This window comes from Lissotriton vulgaris, chromosome 10 (genome assembly GCF_964263255.1).
Source record: "Lissotriton vulgaris chromosome 10, aLisVul1.2, whole genome shotgun sequence".
Classification (NCBI taxonomy): domain Eukaryota; kingdom Metazoa; phylum Chordata; class Amphibia; order Caudata; family Salamandridae; genus Lissotriton; species Lissotriton vulgaris.
Genome location: NC_141698.1, coordinates 373,845,790 through 373,863,998, shown reverse-complemented (window position 1 = coordinate 373,863,998; position 18,209 = coordinate 373,845,790). Strand labels below are relative to the sequence as shown.

At 44.2% G+C, this 18,209-nt stretch overlaps 1 protein-coding gene across 1 annotated transcript in view; it reads right to left on the bottom strand.

Moving 5' to 3' along the window:
- LOC147685285 (alpha-N-acetylgalactosaminidase-like) overlaps positions 1 to 18,209 on the bottom strand; it is a 250,557-nt gene that overhangs the window by 152,564 nt on the left and 79,784 nt on the right. Inside the window, exon 3 of the mRNA XM_086941199.1 lies at positions 17,072 to 17,246. Within this exon, the coding sequence (XP_086797325.1) occupies positions 17,072 to 17,246 (175 nt within the window). The remainder of the gene's footprint in view (positions 1 to 17,071; positions 17,247 to 18,209) is intronic.

Sequence of the window (18,209 nt, the reverse complement as noted above, 5' to 3'; positions counted from 1 at the left end):
ATTTATAGTACTGAGGCACAAGTCACTTTAAATCTGTAGTACTGTAGCACCATGGCACTTTAATCCATTCAATGAATTATGAATTGAATGTTTTTCCAATACTATGACTGTTTTAAATAGAAAGTATTAGGCTTAGGGAAAGGTGCATATAATTGTGTCCATTAAATCCTTTAGTATATAATCATGATTCTGTCGGCAACCCAGAAAGAATTATTGTATTAGATTGGTGATGTATAGTTAAAACTATAGAATAATTGCTGCTGGAGAAAGAGCAACAAAGTGACTGAAGAGATTCAGGTTTTTTTACAACTTTTATTAGTTTATACACATGGTGAATTCCATTTTCACGGTTAGGTGAGCGAATAGGAGTAAGGATTCACACATTGCATCCTATCAGTTTGAGAAAATATTTGATAGCATTTATGCAGAAAATGTTGTTTAGATTTACATTTATTTCCAGATTTGTAACTGAAATGAATTCTTTATTTTGCAAGCATTTAAGCTGTTATTGTACAAAATAATAATTCCTGTTTGATAATCATTGCAAGACATTTCAAATGTATTTATACGGATAGTATTTTTTCTATTTCTCCTGATATTTTGCTGCATTGGCACTTTAAATTTGGGGCTCATCATCACGCATGGTCGGTTGATCAAGGCCGCTTGGACAGCCGAAACGCGTCTTGACTTGGTCTGCTGGCACGAAAAGTTGGTCTGCGCCCGTTATTCCGCGCTAAGTGGGAAAATATTGCGAGCTGTTGCTGAGATATATATATATATATATATATACACACACACACACACACACACACACACACACACAAATATTTATATTTTTTACAGAACATTCAAAAATGGAAAACCAAGGCAAGCCAGCTACTACAAATGTGGCAATAGACTGTCAATGTATGATGACTACATTTGTGGTAGGGAGAAATTAACTGAGCCCAGGAGTCCTTGCAGATATGTTGAGTATTTTTAATCTCATTCAAATGGCAGAAGGGTTACTCTTGATGAGTCAGTGGTGGACACCACAGAGCATAATCACTTTGCCTCTCGCATCGAGACTGAAGGTTGGGTAAGTATTCAACAAATAAAAAACCTTGCGGCCACCTCCAAAGAACTATGTGGCCCAGTTTTGAGAGAGGTAGCCAGGAAAATCCGCATGCACGATGTCAATAGTATGCCTACAGTCCCAAATTTCAGAAGAGTGGATCACAAACCAAACAGGAGAGCAATCCCTAAAAGTAAGTCCTGATCCCTATTCTGACATCAACATTTCCCCTTAACTTACTGTTTGTTTTACTGATGACCCTTTTCTACTCTATGATAAAGAGAACTCTCTAAAATGAATACTAATCTTTAGTACAATAATTAATACAGTAACCCTGGAGAAAAGTAACATTTGGATGATCTATGGGACTTTCAAATGAACTCTCCATCCATTCATCCAAATTTATACAACTCATGCAAAATTCCTAACAAACAATCCTAAACTTGCACTGAATTTTTAACAGTTGTAAAATCTAAAAAGTGAATACAAGTCCTACCTCCTGAGTGTGTCGATGACTTCTACACTTAATTATACATTCAGAAACGTTTTAACAAAACAAGGTTATATGGCTCCACTTTTATATTACTTTGAAGATACATGGATTGGCTATCTAAGCTGGTTGGGTCACAAAAAGAAACCAATGTTTTCTATTGAATGGTGTAACTGTTATTCAATCTGCTTAGAAGGAGGTGCACAAACCAATAATGTCATAAAGGGTTTGCATAATTCATTCAATAGCTCAATAGGAAAAACTCACCCCAACCTGTAACATTTCCCAGAAATATTAAAAAAATGAACAAAGCTTTCAGGAAGTGAGGATGGCACAATCATAGTCAGGTAGTCTGAATTCTTGTATTTCCAACAAAAAGTAAAGAGAAGTCTGCAAGAATATTGACAAAGATACATCTATTTCCATTAATGGGACATTCAGACTACCTCAACATTATTGCATACATTTTACACTACTATCATCAAGTAACACTCTCTAATTTTGCACTCCTGTTTTTACTATGTAAACTAAATTGGCATTTTTTAATTATTTTTTGAAAATTAAAAAAGACATCTGTGTCCCTACCTGTAGTTATCTTCTTTCATAAACTCTTAGTGATATTTTTGTCAACTAGCCCAACAATCTAAAGGGATTAACACAAATCAAAGGAAAGCCCATGTAGACACTTTGTGGAGAAAAAAATACATTTTTCACTTTCCATTCTTCGACAATCCATCAAAATATCTGATTTAGAAAAAATTCAAAGTACAAACATGAATTTCTCAAAATGAAATCAATAGAGAAACTGAAAAACAGTCCAAAAATCCAGTTGTTTTTCTTCAAAGGCATGGTCTTATTCTTATAAAATAGAATGATAAAAAGACGCAAAAAAATAAAATGTTATCTTTAATTTAATTTGGTTTAAAAAAAGTTTTACACAAGATGTTTGACAACTTTTTTAAATCTATGCTGAAAAATAACAACTGTCCTGATGTGCGCATACAAACACAACCTGTACGTGAATGTAAAACTTGTTAAAACTCAAATAAGGGGGGGGGGGAGCCGCGCCAGCGACCAGGATGGCCACTTGAGCATCGGCTCCGCCGGCCGCCACATCCTGACTGACTATCCGGCACATTATCCAGAGCCCTGTCCCTACCACCTGGTGGGGGACCAGCACCTGAGTCGCTAGGTGAAATTCTGGTTCATTTGGTGGCTGCGGCGACCGAATATCGTCGTCGAGAAAATTGGGGCCTGTGGTCTCGGAGACTGGGGACCCGGGTCTGAAACCATCCGGGCTGGAGTGCAACAACATCGGCCGCAGAGACCGGAAGTGGCCGGACGGATCCTGCTTTATCGCATTCGGGTCGCGACGCGCGCCTCTCAACCTGACTTGGAGTTCGACCATCTCTGTACCGGCCTACACTCGACGGAGGAGTGGTGGGTTTCCCCTGCCTTTGTGATCGAGATGGCATCGATGGACTCTGAAAAGCCTCAGCAGAAGACCTCGAAATCCAATTGACAGGTCCAGTCGAATCGCATTGATAAGTATGCTATCTCCAAGGGGTCCCCCAGTGATGCGAAACGACCTCCGGCTGGAGGTACCAAAGGGGATTCGGTCAGCGACGACCCCACTATGAAAGACCTAATGGCTGCTATCACTGGGGTCCAATCTTCGTTGGGCAAAATGGACACAAAACTGGACACTGTCGTAATTGAGGTGGGCCTTCTCAGGGTTGACTTCACCAAAACTACTGAGAAGGGCAAGAACCTGGAGGTTAAAACGACGAGCCTCCTCGAGGATGTCTCTGAGCTCCAGAAGGAAGTGCGAGACATCAAGGCGGCCCAACACCAATTTGATAGTAAGCTCGATGAGTATGAGGGTCGGGCACGCCGCAATAATGCCGGCATTTCAGGGGTTCCGGAGAAATCCGAAGGGTCGACCCCGGACCTCTTTGTTGAGGATCTCATCCTGAATCATCTCAAGCCGAAGGGCCTTACACATTTTTTCACTGTGGAGAGGGCACACAGGATTCCTGGAGGCCGCCTGAAGGTCGGGGCATCTCCGTGTCCCATCATTGCCGGAGTCCTGAACTTTCGCGACAGAGACACCATTTTGCAAACGGCGAGGTCCACAGGGCCGTTGGCCTACGAGAACGCTTCGCTGTTGTTTTTTCCGGACTTCACTCAGACGGTCCAGAGACAGCGACAAGGCTTTATGTCTGTAAAGCAGTGGTTGAGAGACAGGGATGTGAAGTACTCAATGCTGTATCCCGCACGATTGAGGATCGAACATGATGGAAAGACTTGGTTCTTTGATAACCCTGTGGTGGTCGCAGACTGGTTGGACCGGAAGTGAAGTATCGGACTCTGGGGCTCAGGCACGAACGGATAGCGAAGAATAGCGTACTGATTGTAACTGTAAGCCGCACTCATTACTGGCGCAGGGGGTCTGGTTGGGGCTGTTCGTTCTTTTTCTCCCCCCCTCTGGACTATTTTTTGTTCTAGACTCTTTTTATGGGATTGTTCCGGTTGGGGGGACCACAGTTGGTCTGGGGTGATGGGGGCGGGCGGCCTGTTGTAAGGTCCTCCTCCGTTTTTTTACTTTTAGATACTTGTTAGTGGGGGTGACAGGCACACTGCGAGTTGGGGATGTGCGTTTGCTACATGCAGGGGTGCAGGGTGGGGGTCTGGGGGTCTGGCTGTTGGGGACTTTTATGTGTTGATTTGTTTGTTGTAAGTGACCAGGGATTGCTAAGGGGGCTTTTGGATCTCCTGTTCTTTATTGGAAGGATACATGGCTGCCGCTAGACAGGGCCTGGGGTTCTCCGTCCTCAGCTGGAATGTGAATGTATTGGGTGATAATGTAAAACGGACTATGGTGAGTCAATTCATTAGACGGCACATGCCAGATGTCGTTTTGCTGCAGGAAACGCATCTAATGGGGAAGCGATGCATGGCGCTGTACAGGGGAGGGTATAAGCTTGTTGTTCATGCTGGTTTCACCTCTGGTTCGAGGGGAGTGGGCATCTTAGTGAAGAACTCCTTTCCCTTCACGATCCGATCTACCTGGTCGGACAATCGTGGTTGCTATATAGGCATATCGGGTCTTTGGGAGGGCAGGACGATCATGTTTGTGTCCATTTATGTCCCCCCGGCTTTGCAGGCTGATACGTTTTGTGACTTAGGTCGGATGTTTCTCACACTGCCTGTCGGCATTATGGTGCTGGGCGGGGACTTTAATGCAGTCATGGATGGCGAACTAGATAGGCGCCCCTCCAGTGTGTTGTTGCCTTCTCGTAGGCGGCTACCCGACTTTATCTCTACGTCAGGGTTGTTAGATGCTTGGCGTCTCAGACATCCGAGTGCCACTGAGTATACACATGCCTCTGCGGCACACCATTCCCACTCCAGAATTGATCATGTGCTCTTGCCGGTGGCCCAGGCGACTTTAGTTAGTGAAGTGGCCCACTTGGCGAGGGGGGTTTCCGACCACTCGCCGATTTGGCTTTGGCTGTGTTTGGGGCAGGGCGATGTTGGTAGAATAGCTCCCATAAATGCGTGGCGTCTGAAGGACCCCGTGGTGAAAAAGGAACTTATGCGGGTCACAGATAGTTTTTTCCGTGAAAACGAAGGTTCGGTCACATCGAGGTATTCCCTTTGGGAAGCGTACAAGACTGTTATAAGAGGGGATGCCCTCTCCCTTGTATCCGGGCAGAAGAAGAAGAGGGGGGAGGAATTGGATAGAGTGGAGGCGGAGCTTGCGGCCTTGGAAATTGCAGCTTCCTCCGGGAGTGACCTCGGGGCGAGCTATCGCCTCGGGCTACTCTGGGATGAATACAAGTCAATGACGCGTGACGGTGCGAAGGCGCAGCACGCCTCAACACAGAGTAGGATTTATGAGCATGGTGACAAGGCGGGGAAGTTGATCGCCTGGTTGGAAAAGGGTAACTGGGGGTCTCGTTTGGTGCCGGAACTGAACCTGGGTCCCGCGGTGACATCGGATCCCCAGTCGATAGTACAGGAATTTGCGCAATATTATGAGGAGGTTTATACCGTGGCTGGCACGTTTACGGAGGTCGACAACACAGAAATGCTCCGTGATATACCGATGCCTGCCTTGTCGGACGATGATAGGAATTTGCTAGACTCTGCCCTCACCAACGATGAGGTGGCAATAGCTATAAGGGGGGTCCACTCTGGTAAGGCTTCAGGCCCCAATGGCCTTCCCATCGAGTTGTTCAAGCCACATGCAGACCGATTGGCCCCGTATCTGAAGGATATGTATATAGAAAGCCCGGATCGGGGGATGCTGCCCTATGACCAACGAGTTGCCAATATTGTAGTAATCTATAAGGAGGGTAAGCTCAGACTAGACTGCTCTTCGTACCGCCCTATTTCTTTGTTGAACGCGGAGCCCAAGATCTTGGCCAAACTGCTAGCCACCCATTTGGTGAAAGTTCTCTCGACTTTGATCCATCCAGATCAGTCCGGTTTTATGCCTCGGCGTACCACCGCACTTAATCTCCGTCGGTTGCATGGTGTGGTGGCGGGTGCATCTCACATCCATGAACCAGCAGTCTTGCTGTCTCTTGACGCAACTATGGCCTTTGACCGGGTGGAATGGCGCAATCTTTTTGCGGTTTTGACGAAGCTGGGATTTGGCCCTGTATTTCATGGCTGGGTCCGGCTTTCATATTCGGCCCCCATGTCTTGCGTGGTCGTGAACAACCATAAGTCGCGTGACTTTTCTCTCGGACGGGGAACACGACAGGGATGCCCACTCTCGCCTCTTTTATTTGCTTTTGCTATGGAACCGTTAGCGGCCTGGGTGCGGTGGGACCGCTCGATCAGAGGGCTGCACTGGACTGCGGACTGGGAGGACAAGATCTCGCTTTACGCTGATGATATTTTGCTATACTTGACCACCTCACGCAGTTCCCTCATTGTTTTCATGGATGTTTTGGCCATTTGCGGCAGGTATTCTGGATTTGCGATCAATTGGGCGAAGTCCCTAATTTTTGTGTTGAGCGGAGACTCCCCTAGAGTGCCTGATAATTGCCCTGTGAGACTGGAGTCGGATAGCTTTTGCTATCTCGGGGTCCAGATTTCTGGTGATCCCAAGGTGCGCTTCCGGTTAAATCTGTTGCCCCCCTTAGCTAGACTCCAATCAGATGTCGCACGGTGGAAAACGCTCCCACACTCCCTCTTGGGCCGAGCCATCCTCTTCAAAATGATGGCTCTTCCGCGATTCCTATATGCACTACAGAACTCCTTCGATCCTGTGCCACAGTCGTACTTCAGCGAGATTGAGTCTTTACAGCAAAGCCTTCTGTGGGAGGGGAGGCAGCGCATTGCCTTGTCAAAATTGATGCTGCCATGGTACGACGGAGGCATTGGTTTGCGCAACATTCGGAAATACTATTGGGCGTCCAAGTTGGCCCCCATAAACCATGCTATATACGGCTCGCCGGTTGACCCCGGATATGCGATGGACCGCGGTCAAGTGCCGGGGGGAGAGTACACCCGTGTTCTATATGCGAGGCGTGGTCAATTCCCGTTGGTGGAGCCTCCCTCGATCTCTACTAGAGTATGGCATGAGGCCAACAGAGACCTCAAGTGGGCTAGTCGCTTGACATTGGCTACTCCCTTGTGGAGTTCTGAGATGTTGGGGATGCTCTGGAAAACCAAGGGGTTTGATCGTTGGGACTTGATTGGTGTAACGCAGGTTTGCAATATTTGGGGTAAGGATGAGGTGCTGACATTTGAGGAATTGCAGGCTAAGTATCAGCTGAATGAGACAGAACGGTTTAGGTACCTTCAGATCAGGCACGCTTTGAGTGCCGTTGTCCCCAGAGGTGAGACGCCTCCAGTGGCCTCCCCACTGGAGGATCGTTTGCTCGATGGTCTAGTACCCACTAGGACTATCTCCTTAACATATACCAAGTTGATTAACCATACCGAGGACCCCTTGGTGTTGTTGCGTAGACAGTGGGTTGCTGATGGCTTTGTTCTTGATGACGAGGATTGGAGGGAGGCGATGGTGTCCCCCAAGGAAGTAGCGGTCCCTATGAGGCTCCGTTTGGTTCAACTTAGGATTTTGCATCGCTCCTATGTCACGGGCAAGGGATTGCAGAGGATTGGCCTGGCTGGGTCTGCTGACTGCCGAAGAGGGAGTGGGCTGCCTGGAACGTTCCTGCACATATTGTGGGAGTGTGAGTGGGTTCGTGACTTCTGGACTAAGATACATTCAAAAATGAGTGAAGTATGGGGAGTGAGGGTCGAGCTGGAGGCCAGGAGATGCTTGTTGAATGTGTGGGAGCCTACGGACCTGCCGAGCCATGGTACGGTCTGGGTAAGGAAATGGATGGAAGAGCTTGACTGGTGTTTGTTTCATGAGAAGTCAGTGTATATGTCAAGGGGGCGACCCCGCAAATGGGTCAAGATCTGGGGAACCTGGAATGCCTATCGTGGTGATATCTGTGAGCCGCCAGACCTGGAACCTACAGACATGGACAGGGAGGACTCCTAGGCCCGTATCCTTTTTCTTAATCTCACGCTGTCATTCTTGGGAGCAGCATCCATAAATATGTAACAGTAGTCACCCGATACACCCTGGTCATTGTTTGTGTGTTGTATTGTTGATTACATTTGTTAATAAAAAGAATAAAAAAAACAAAAACAAAAAAAAAACAAATGTATTTGATACAGAATATCTATCTACCTCTCTCCATCTTTCCTTACAATAAATTTAGTCACCAATAGGTTTAGAAAAGTCAAATATATTTTTTTACCTGACCACAGTCCCTCCTTGCTCCGTTTTTGACCGTGATGCTCCACCAAAAGAAATATGTATTACCTTTTACATGTATTATTTAACAAATTATTATTATTTACTAAAACATATACTAACGCGCACATTTAAGGATTTCTGGGTCACTTTTCCCAGGAATATTGATGAAACATTTAAAAAATATCCTGAGGATTATATGTCAAAAAGAACTAAAAAAATGAATGTATTGTGTTTTTTATCTCCCGAGTGTGTGGATGACTACACTACAATTAAACAATCGGAATATTTTTCACAAAACAAGAAAAAATTGGCTTCACTTCTAAATGACTGCGAATAGACATGTATTGGCCATCTAAGCAGGTCGGGGTACAGATGGAAACCAAGATTTTCTATTGAACGGTGGAACTGTTATTCAAACTGCTTAGAGGAGATGTGAAAACCAACATTGCCATAGAGGGTTGGCAAAATTAATTCAACAACTCATTAGGAAAAACTCACCCCGGGACGGGGGTCAAGATGGCGGCGGCACACTAGACCGCTGTGAGACACTCTCCCGTGCCTGAGTCAGCTGAATGGGCTAGTGGAGGGGACTAGAACCCGTATTACCCATGAAGACATCGTGATAAGTGTGATAATAGCTGGCACAGCAAGGACGAAGCTTCAAAAAAATTTTCTAGCCACGCAAGGGTCTAAAAAGATGAATAATGAGCTGCGCCTGCTCTAAAGCATTTGGAGACTCTTCACCCTTACCTGAGCAGCCACGCTCACGGCTTCAGTATATTGCGTCTGCACTCGGCCTCACGGTGCTAAGGCTCTCTATTCGGATTCACGAACAGTCCTGTGCTCCTGGTGTAGACTTTCCCCCAGTGAAGACACCGATGGCTCCAAAAAATGCTGCGGCGGTGACAGCCGCCTCGAAAACCCGTGCAGCCAAGCAAGCGCTTCGAGACCAAAAACTTGCTGCTAGGCACGCAGGGTCGTTAACAGATGAAGCTGCCGGCTCTGATGGGGGGCAAGCCCAGCTCCAACTCCGCCCAAAGCAACCAAGAGCTACGAGAAACACTGGCACTCCAGGGCCGGGACCCTCTGTGGTGGACCTGCTTCGTGGAACGCCGGCCGGAGCCGGAGCCGCTCCCTCCCTTTCCAAACTACACGCAACAAGCGGAGCGCTGATTGCAGCTCCGCTAGCCACTCCTACGGCGCTTCCCGGCACGGATTCGCCAGCAGCGGAGGCTGGATCTGAAGCACTGGCGGCTCTGAGTCCCTCAATAAGCTCCACGCAGTCAGACACTGCTGTAACTTTAACTGACTCGCTATTATCGCCATTGCCACCGCAGTGTTCAATGGTAATTGCAGAAGTGCCAGAAGTGCTAGGGGGTCTCATTGAAGTGTCGGCGGCAGCAGCAAATCCCACAATAACCACCACGCAGCCACAACAGCAAACGCCAGAAGAAATATGTGCTATAGCTGAGCCTACAGCATTTACTGTTAATACAGTGGCCTCTACTAATGGCTTAAACGACGCAAGTGGTGCAACATACATATCCACGGATCCCCAGCCTGAAAGTCACTTGTCATTGTTAAATCCGGTCAGCGAGGAGGATAAATTAACATCACCCTTTATAACGCAAACTTCTGCTCAATCTCAAGGCATCTCTGCACCAATTGGCGAAGGAAATGTTGAAGAGCCAACACTGCTTGGGCCAGACTACGCAGGTGGAGCTGGAATCGCGTCTGACACAGACCTGGAACCTCTTGAATTTTACACTATTTCCGAGGGTTGTGAGGACCCAGGCTGGCATCATGATTTAGACTCTGATTTAGATTCCCTTTCCGATCTGCATACTGGCTCTAGCACCAGCACCCAAGATAGTGATGCGGATGAGCTATTAGGTGAAGCCACAGCCGGAAGACACACAGTGATCAAAAAAAAGAGAAGCCATCATAACCCAGCAGGCCCTTATCGGGATGGCATTCCCGCATCAGCTTCTAGCTCTCACGGACCCTCTTCTTCTTCAAAGGAACAAGACACTACCTTAACCGCGGTAATGGATACGGTGTTGCAGGCAATCGCATCTCACAGAGAACAAACGTCTAAGGATGGTCGGAAAGCCCAACAAGCTCTTCAAAAGGTACAAGGGGTGGTACGTAAACTTTCAAAAACAGTGGCAGTATCCAATGCTAGAATGTCAGATATGGAAGATCGAATTGTGGTTATTGAGGCTGAAGCAACTGTGGTGAAAGAGCAGGTCGATGCCCACGACGCTGAGATGACTGATGTAAGATGGAAGCTTGAGCAAATGGAAAATCGAATGCGTCGCAACAATCTCCGAGTCCTGGGAATACCCGAAAAAAGTGAAGGGGATGACATACGCGGCTTTGTGATCCAACTTTTTAAAGACACCTTTCCGGAGTTATCTTCATGGAACTGGGAACTGGAAGTCCAACGTGTTCATAGAACCCCTGCTACACTGCGTTCTGCCAACTCGCAGAGCAAATATCCTAGGGCAATCCTGGTCTATTTTGGTAACTTTTTGCTACGTCAAACCATTGCGGAGAAAGCGAGACCTGAGGCCCATCGGATCCGTGGTGACATTTCATATTTTGTCAGGCCGGACTTCTGCCATACAACTGTGGAGCGGAGATGGCGTCTTCGTCAGTTAATTAAACCATTTTTGGACAAAAAAGCTAAGGTTTATTTGAATAACCCCGCCACACTCAAAGTGCTGTATAATGGTCAGGTAAAAATTTTTTCCTCCGAGATCAAAGCGAAGGCTTTTTTAGATAGCCTGAACTAATTTTTGAGACAATATTTTCTTTAAAGAATATTAAATGCAACGTTTATTTTCTCTACTGTTTGATTAGCAACTTAGAAATTATATGCATATTTCAACTCTTATTTTTTTTTCTCTGGATATATCGCTTTGAATACGACTTGAATATGCTGTATAATCTGGTATAATAATCTGTTATCGTTATAATGAATTCTTTTTCTCCCAGCATTTATGGGGCTCTACGTCTGAGTCAGTGGGTACTGTGTGGTTCTAGGGGGTACTGTGTAGTTCTAGGATGATTATTCTTTTATAATTTCGCATATTTCCTTTATTTTTTCTTTTTTACATACCCTTCCATTAGTCTACACACGTGTAATTTGAAGTATTTAGAATTAAAGTTCAGGCACGGTCACAGGGTGTCTCTCCATCACTCTAGACTCTAGTGAGAGTCTACATGCCTCAAAGGGTGGAGTGTGGGGGGAGGGGGGGGGAAGGCCTTGGGGGAGGCCTTGGGGAGGGGGCTGAGGAGGTGGGGAGGGAAGGGGGGGAACCAAAAAAGAAAAATTGGCAAATTCAGTCATAAACTATGCTGTATAGGGAGCAAAAGCTGCAGAAAAGTTAAAACAAAGCAAAACCGTACTATGCATCTAAAGGAGAATGGTGGCCCTAAGCGAATCTGTATTTACAGATTTTACCGAATCTGTAAATACAGATTCGGTAAAATACCGATTCTGTAAAGCATGCTCCCACATTAGAAAACCCTAATACCGGTCGGAAACGGCCGAAATCGGCCGTTTCCGACCAGTCTTAGGGCTCCTACATCGGGCCCAAAGTTTTTAGGAAATGAGGATTGCATAGTCATTGTCAGGTAGTCTGAAGCCTGGTATTTCGAAAAGAAGTAAAGAAATGTCTGAAAGACTATTGCCAAGATTCATCAATTTCCATCAATAGGAGCTTCAGACTACCTGAACAATTTTGCATACATTTTACACTAGTAGCATCAAGTAATACTCTCTAAAAAAGTATCCAAGTCCCTACCGGTCATCTTCTATCTTCAACGCTTGGTGATATTTTATGAACCTCTCATCAAGAGCATCAAATAGTCAAACAATCCAAAGAGATGAGCACAAATCCCCCAAAAACCCAGGTAGAAAAATTTTGGGTTGAAAAAATCAATTTCTCACCTTCCTTCCATTTTTCGACAATCCACAAATAAGGTAATCCAAAAAGCAGTTGTGGTGGCCCTTGCTGTCCATTCGCTTCAACACTGTGGTCATATTACACACACAAAGGGAGATACATGCAGTATTCATGTGCCATTATGCAACACATCGGCGAATACGGTGGGAGAAATCGAGCCCTTTCTAACTAGCGTTGTCATTCCTCAGGTGCCACTCGAGCACAGGGAGGAACTTAATTGGGTCATATGGTCTTTGAGATTAAGGAAGCAATATGCTTGCTTGACACAGGCTCCTCTACACCAACCAGGCAGCTAGGGTTAAAATAGGTGGTCACATATTGGACCCCATACTGATCCAGAGAGGTACACGACAGGGCTGACTGCTTTTTTTTCACTGGCAATGGAGCAGTTGACCCACATTCTCAGAATGCAGGGTCAGCAATGAGGCATATCTGCCAGCAATGGCTTACACTCCATCTTTTCTCCTTTACCTTAACATCATCCATGCATTCCAGACCACCCAAGGGCAACTGCTTAATTGGTTTGCTGAGGTATCTGGCCTTAGAGTGAATTGGGCTTAATCTTGCTTACTCCCATAAACTGCCACTTCATCAGACCCGGCTCTATATAACAACGGGGTCCATTTGGAATGGCAGCCGGTTACATTTTGGTTCCTGGGTATTTGTATTTACCATGCAGGAATGAAGCTTATGGGTGGCAACTGACCCTGTACGGTTTTCACCCTGGGGATGCAAATATCATTCTAGTAGACTTTGCCATTGTCTGTGGCAGGCCGAGAGGCCATTACGAAGATGGTCATGCTGATGCGATTACTGTACTATTTCACCAACTTGCCCCTAAATATTAACAAACCCTTATTTTGATCATGGGAACATTTAACAGGCATCATATGGCATGCAACACGTTGAAGCGTGGCCCTTGCAAAACAATGGGCTGGGTGTGCCAAATTTTGAGCACTACTTTCTGACCTCACAACTGTAATGAGCAGCGTGCTGGTTTGCTGATTGCCAACTTGAGGATACGACTATTACCCTCCCCCATGGAACTTGGGGCTTGTACACTAGATATTTCATGCCCTATCTAGGGCACATATGCAAGGATCAGTCTTGAGTCAGTTAGCATGCCGCTGCTTTTGGAGGAGCCTCTTCTTTTCCGCTCTGTGACACCTTACACCCCTGCGCTACCACTGCTTGGTACTCCACGGGGTGATGTGGCAACCTCCCAATGTTGTGCATCATTAATTTGTGGTTTACCCATTTACCATATTTTCACAAATAGAAACTATAAGGCTCCATTAGCTTGCTGCATTGAATGTAAATCCCCTTTCAGCAATAGATGAAGAAGCAGAAGCAAGAGGCTGCAGCATGGAATCCTTTTGGTAGCGATATAGTTACGGGCATTAACGTAAACAGCACTTAATCAAAATACCACCCTGCCTCTAATAGGTAAGGTCAGCACCAAACAAAATATTTCTAATATTTTTAGCTCTGGTTACACAGCTGTAGTCGGGAAAATAACATATCATCAGTTCTTCAAAAAAAAAAGTACAATAAGAGATACAGAGAGAGGGTCAGCTGCTTTCAGCTTTTGGCTTTCACATATCTTTTTCCACACTTTGCAATTGCTAGGTGGGCTATCCATCATGGCTATTCCATTTTATGTATGATTATGTAGTTCAATTTGCATTCCCATTTACAATGACATTTTAATTGGTGGTTTATGGCTTTTTTTTGTTTAGGAAGTGTGTGTTGAATGGATGCTTGGACCCATCATAAAGAGACAGTGCTACTAATCGTTGCATGTTAATTTATAGTACTTTGCCGTCATGATAATAATGGATAATATTGGATTTTCAGCGTTTTTGTGGGCAAACTAAGGATGTGCCTGCCTGTAGGTTCTTTTTTTAATATGCAATGAAAATGCTGGCCTTTTTCTACAATGCAGCATTTTGCTGTTTACAATGCAAAGTCTTCCAATGCCTTTTTAAAGCCCTCTTCTTTGAGGGTACAGCTTAGCTCTTCTAATGCAGACTGTTCAGCAAAGGAGCCGTACTCCCCGCTTCCATATTGTTGTAGTCCCATATGTTGCTTCAACATGGCATTATTCTTCTAGAACAGCTAGGGCAACACTCCCAAAGTCATTTAACTATTACTCAACTAATGTTCCTTAGGAATTGTGACCTGTAGGAGCATAACTGAATGGATCAAGGGACATTCATTCTCTCCCTACTATAGCTCTGTATCCTTCTAGGTTCGACAGAGTATTACCAGATTGTGATAAAACAAGAAGACCCAATACATCTAGAGACCCTGCTGTGTGAATGGGTAGCATCATTAGACAATCTAAGTGATTGTGACTCCCTAATAATGGGAACTGAACCTTCACTCAAAACAGCTGTTTAGGTAAACAAAGTGATTGGGAGTATGGGTGCCAGTCTACCTCCTGCCTAATGGGTCAGCATACAGGTTAATTCTAATGTGAAACGTGGTATAGACTTGACAGGATTTGTTCATTTAAATACTACAGAATCCCAAACATGATGGACGACATCACTTTCAATGTTGTATGTGATGGATGTAGCATCTGACTCACATTCTGGGAGGACTAAGGACCTGAGAACTCCACTGTTTACCCAAAAGGAACCTCAGTCTAAAATCAAGCATTTCTACACATATTCCCATACGTTCTTAAATTAAATATTGAATATCAACTTCAGGGGTGGAATAATGATCATATACTTCAATTACCTATACAAGCTACCTCAAACACTGTATTTGGGTACAAGAATTACATATAATGATCTTAGATAACTATTCAAATAGTAAGGAGTAAGTAAACAAGCTTTATTCGATTTCTGTACAAGAGAATCATAAAATCACATCATAAAAATACATAGTTATTCAAACTTTTAAAAAACGTCGGCTCATTTTCCTTAGAGATGAAATTATAATCGACTTCCTACATTTCATCACGCTTTTCAAAAATTTTGTTAAAATCCATATCAGAAATTCATTGTCTAAAAATTGTAAAGATAAAAACTAAAATAGCAACATGCTTTATCTCATATCCTATCAAAGGCCACATGACATAACCCCAAATTAATTGTGTTTTATTCTTGATTCTGATGTGGAACTTAATTTAGTCTTTAAACTTAGTCAAACTTAGTAATAAATGTGCATTTTGAGCCAAGCACTCTGTGCTAATATGAATGTACATTACATTCAGCTTTACTCTACCAAAACACTTTCTTTCCTTCTGTTGATCCTGCATCCTTCCTGTACATACAACACTGGAACTTTATAAGGGGTTAATTAGGAACAAATGTGCTTAACATTCTGAAACAAGGGATTAGCGGTGTTTTTCAATATTCTGTGAAAGGTCGTAGTGTAGCTTCTGTGAACAAGAAATGTGTTTATTATATCTGGGGAACATACCTTAAAAACTTTCTACCTGCCATATGATGGTTTGTGGCTTCATAACACAAAGCAGAGAATCAAGCTGCAGCATATATTTTTGTGTAGATTCACCCAAGCACTGACATCAATGGTAATCACTTTTAAGGAAGACCGCCTCTCCCTGAGAGCACCATTTGGTCAACCAGTGAGCTAGATCAGCAGCACCACATATGCCTCCAAAGCATTTTAGTGTTTCCTGTAGTCTTCTGGTACCATAACCCTGCATTAGTTCCAAATGTCTCAAAGAGCTGTTTTTTTAAAGTAGGCTAGGTGGTATGTCACTCTCATACAAGTATTCCCTTTGTCTCTTCAGAGCAGAGTTTGGTATTGAGGTGTCTTAGCGTCTCCACGATCATGGCTGTCCTCACATGCAATCCCGCAGCTTACCTATAAGCATGCAAACATCTACCTCTCTACCAGCTTTGGCTGGGATAAGAAAAATGCTCATCAAGCAATGGTGTTTTAAATGAGGATTGGGGAAAAGTAGGGCATTCCCACTTACCACAGAAGTGGTTCCAAATGTCTCAAAGAGCTGTTTTTTTAAAGTAGGCTAGGTGGTATGTCACTCTCATACAAGTATTCACTTTGTCTCTTCAGAGCAGAGTTTGGTATTGAGGTGTCTTAGCGTCTCCACGATCATGGCTGTCCTCACATGCAATCCCGCAGCTTACCTATAAGCATGCAAACATCTACCTCTCTACCAGCTTTGGCTGGGATAAGAAAAATGCTCATCAAGCAATGGTGTTTTAAATGAGGATTGGGGAAAAGTAGGGCATTCCCACTTACCACAGAAGTGACCTCTAAGAAGTATCACCTGAGGAAAGTCAGTGCAGTGGCATTTCTACATCTGGGCGACCTTAACTGGACAGCAAGAGAGCTCCAGGTCTCAAAGTCCCTCCTCCCATCAACTAATACTTCAAAACAAAAGCTTCACACACACTATCTACAAATGTCTCTGGTTAGCTGTTAGATATTGACAGAATATTTAGATATTGACAGAACCATAGACTCAGAAGCATTTAAGCAGTATGCGTAAAGCTCAGTTTAAAAATACAACAGGATGTTCACCTTCAAACTCAGTACAAACGAATGAGGATAATGAAGTACAAAATCACATTAAGAAACCCAGTATGCAATACGTCTCTCTCCAGACACCTCCATCATACCTAAAACATACATTAGTATATGACCATGTGTTCACCTGATACACCAGTGTCATGCTACAATTACGTTGTTATCTGATCAATCCAATCATATACTTGAAGATTGGTCACCATATTTCTCTATAATGACAGTTTACTTACGTAGTCCGCGAGGGCTTTCATGCCACTTGGAAACCTTTCTGGGTCAGGCTGGAGCCGCCCCTGGGAATCCCTCTCCTTCAGAGACCAACAATCGTCTATGCTCACGTACTGGTAACCAAGCTCCTTCCATCCATCTTCTGCCATCCGGTCGGCCATGCTTTTGAACAAATGCTCACTTAGGGAGGAACAGACACAAAAATAATAATGTAACAAATGGAGATGCAAATGTTATGTTCTAGTATGTGAGCTGTAACAAAACCTGTAATCCTTCCACAGCTCTCCTCAATAGCAAACATCCACCCTAATCGAAGAAAGGCTAAACCCATTACTTCTGGCTTTCAAGGTGCAAATATCTAGTACAAATATTATTGTACCTTGAGGTCACTTGGTTTAAGTTCAAGAGAGGCGCTGCAGAGATTTGAGACATTTCAAACATCAGAGTGTCATCATGTCCAGAAACCAGAGACGTATAGAGTTTGCACTATACAAACACCACATGCATCTATGGATCATAAGAAGGTGTATCTAGTGGGAATGTGGTATACATGTCAATGCGTATTTACATTGAATCACTCAGTGAATACATAATGCATAGGAAAAGTGCAGTGACAATATTAAGCAAAAGTTACTATTAATGAAACTAAATATCCACACTCAATGGACTGCTTACCTTGTGATCAGAAATATTCAGGGTCTTCTTCCCTACCACTTAAATAATTAAAAAACAATTAACTCCTTGGGAATTCTGGCAGAGAAATTGACCCATCAAAAAGGTAGGCTGAGATCCCATCGAAGTTGATTGTATATCAATATCTATTGGAAGTCACTAATGCGGTGAGCGGAGAAAGGTGAATCGTTTTTGTCTGACCCAGGTCGTAGTTATCACAAGTCACTAAAGTCCTCTAAAGTTTTGGGAATAGTGAGAAAAATTATTTCTTGATACTCTGCTACCAAAGGCAGGAGTCTATCAACATTGTTTCTACAATGTAAGAAGGAAAGGGTAGAACGAACATGGAGTTTTTAATTCAATTCAATAATCGTTATTCGGATACAAAGAAAATGTATCCATAAAAGCACATTCAAGATAGCAGTAATATAACAACAGCACAATAATCAGTAGAAGAGGGGTTAATGAGAT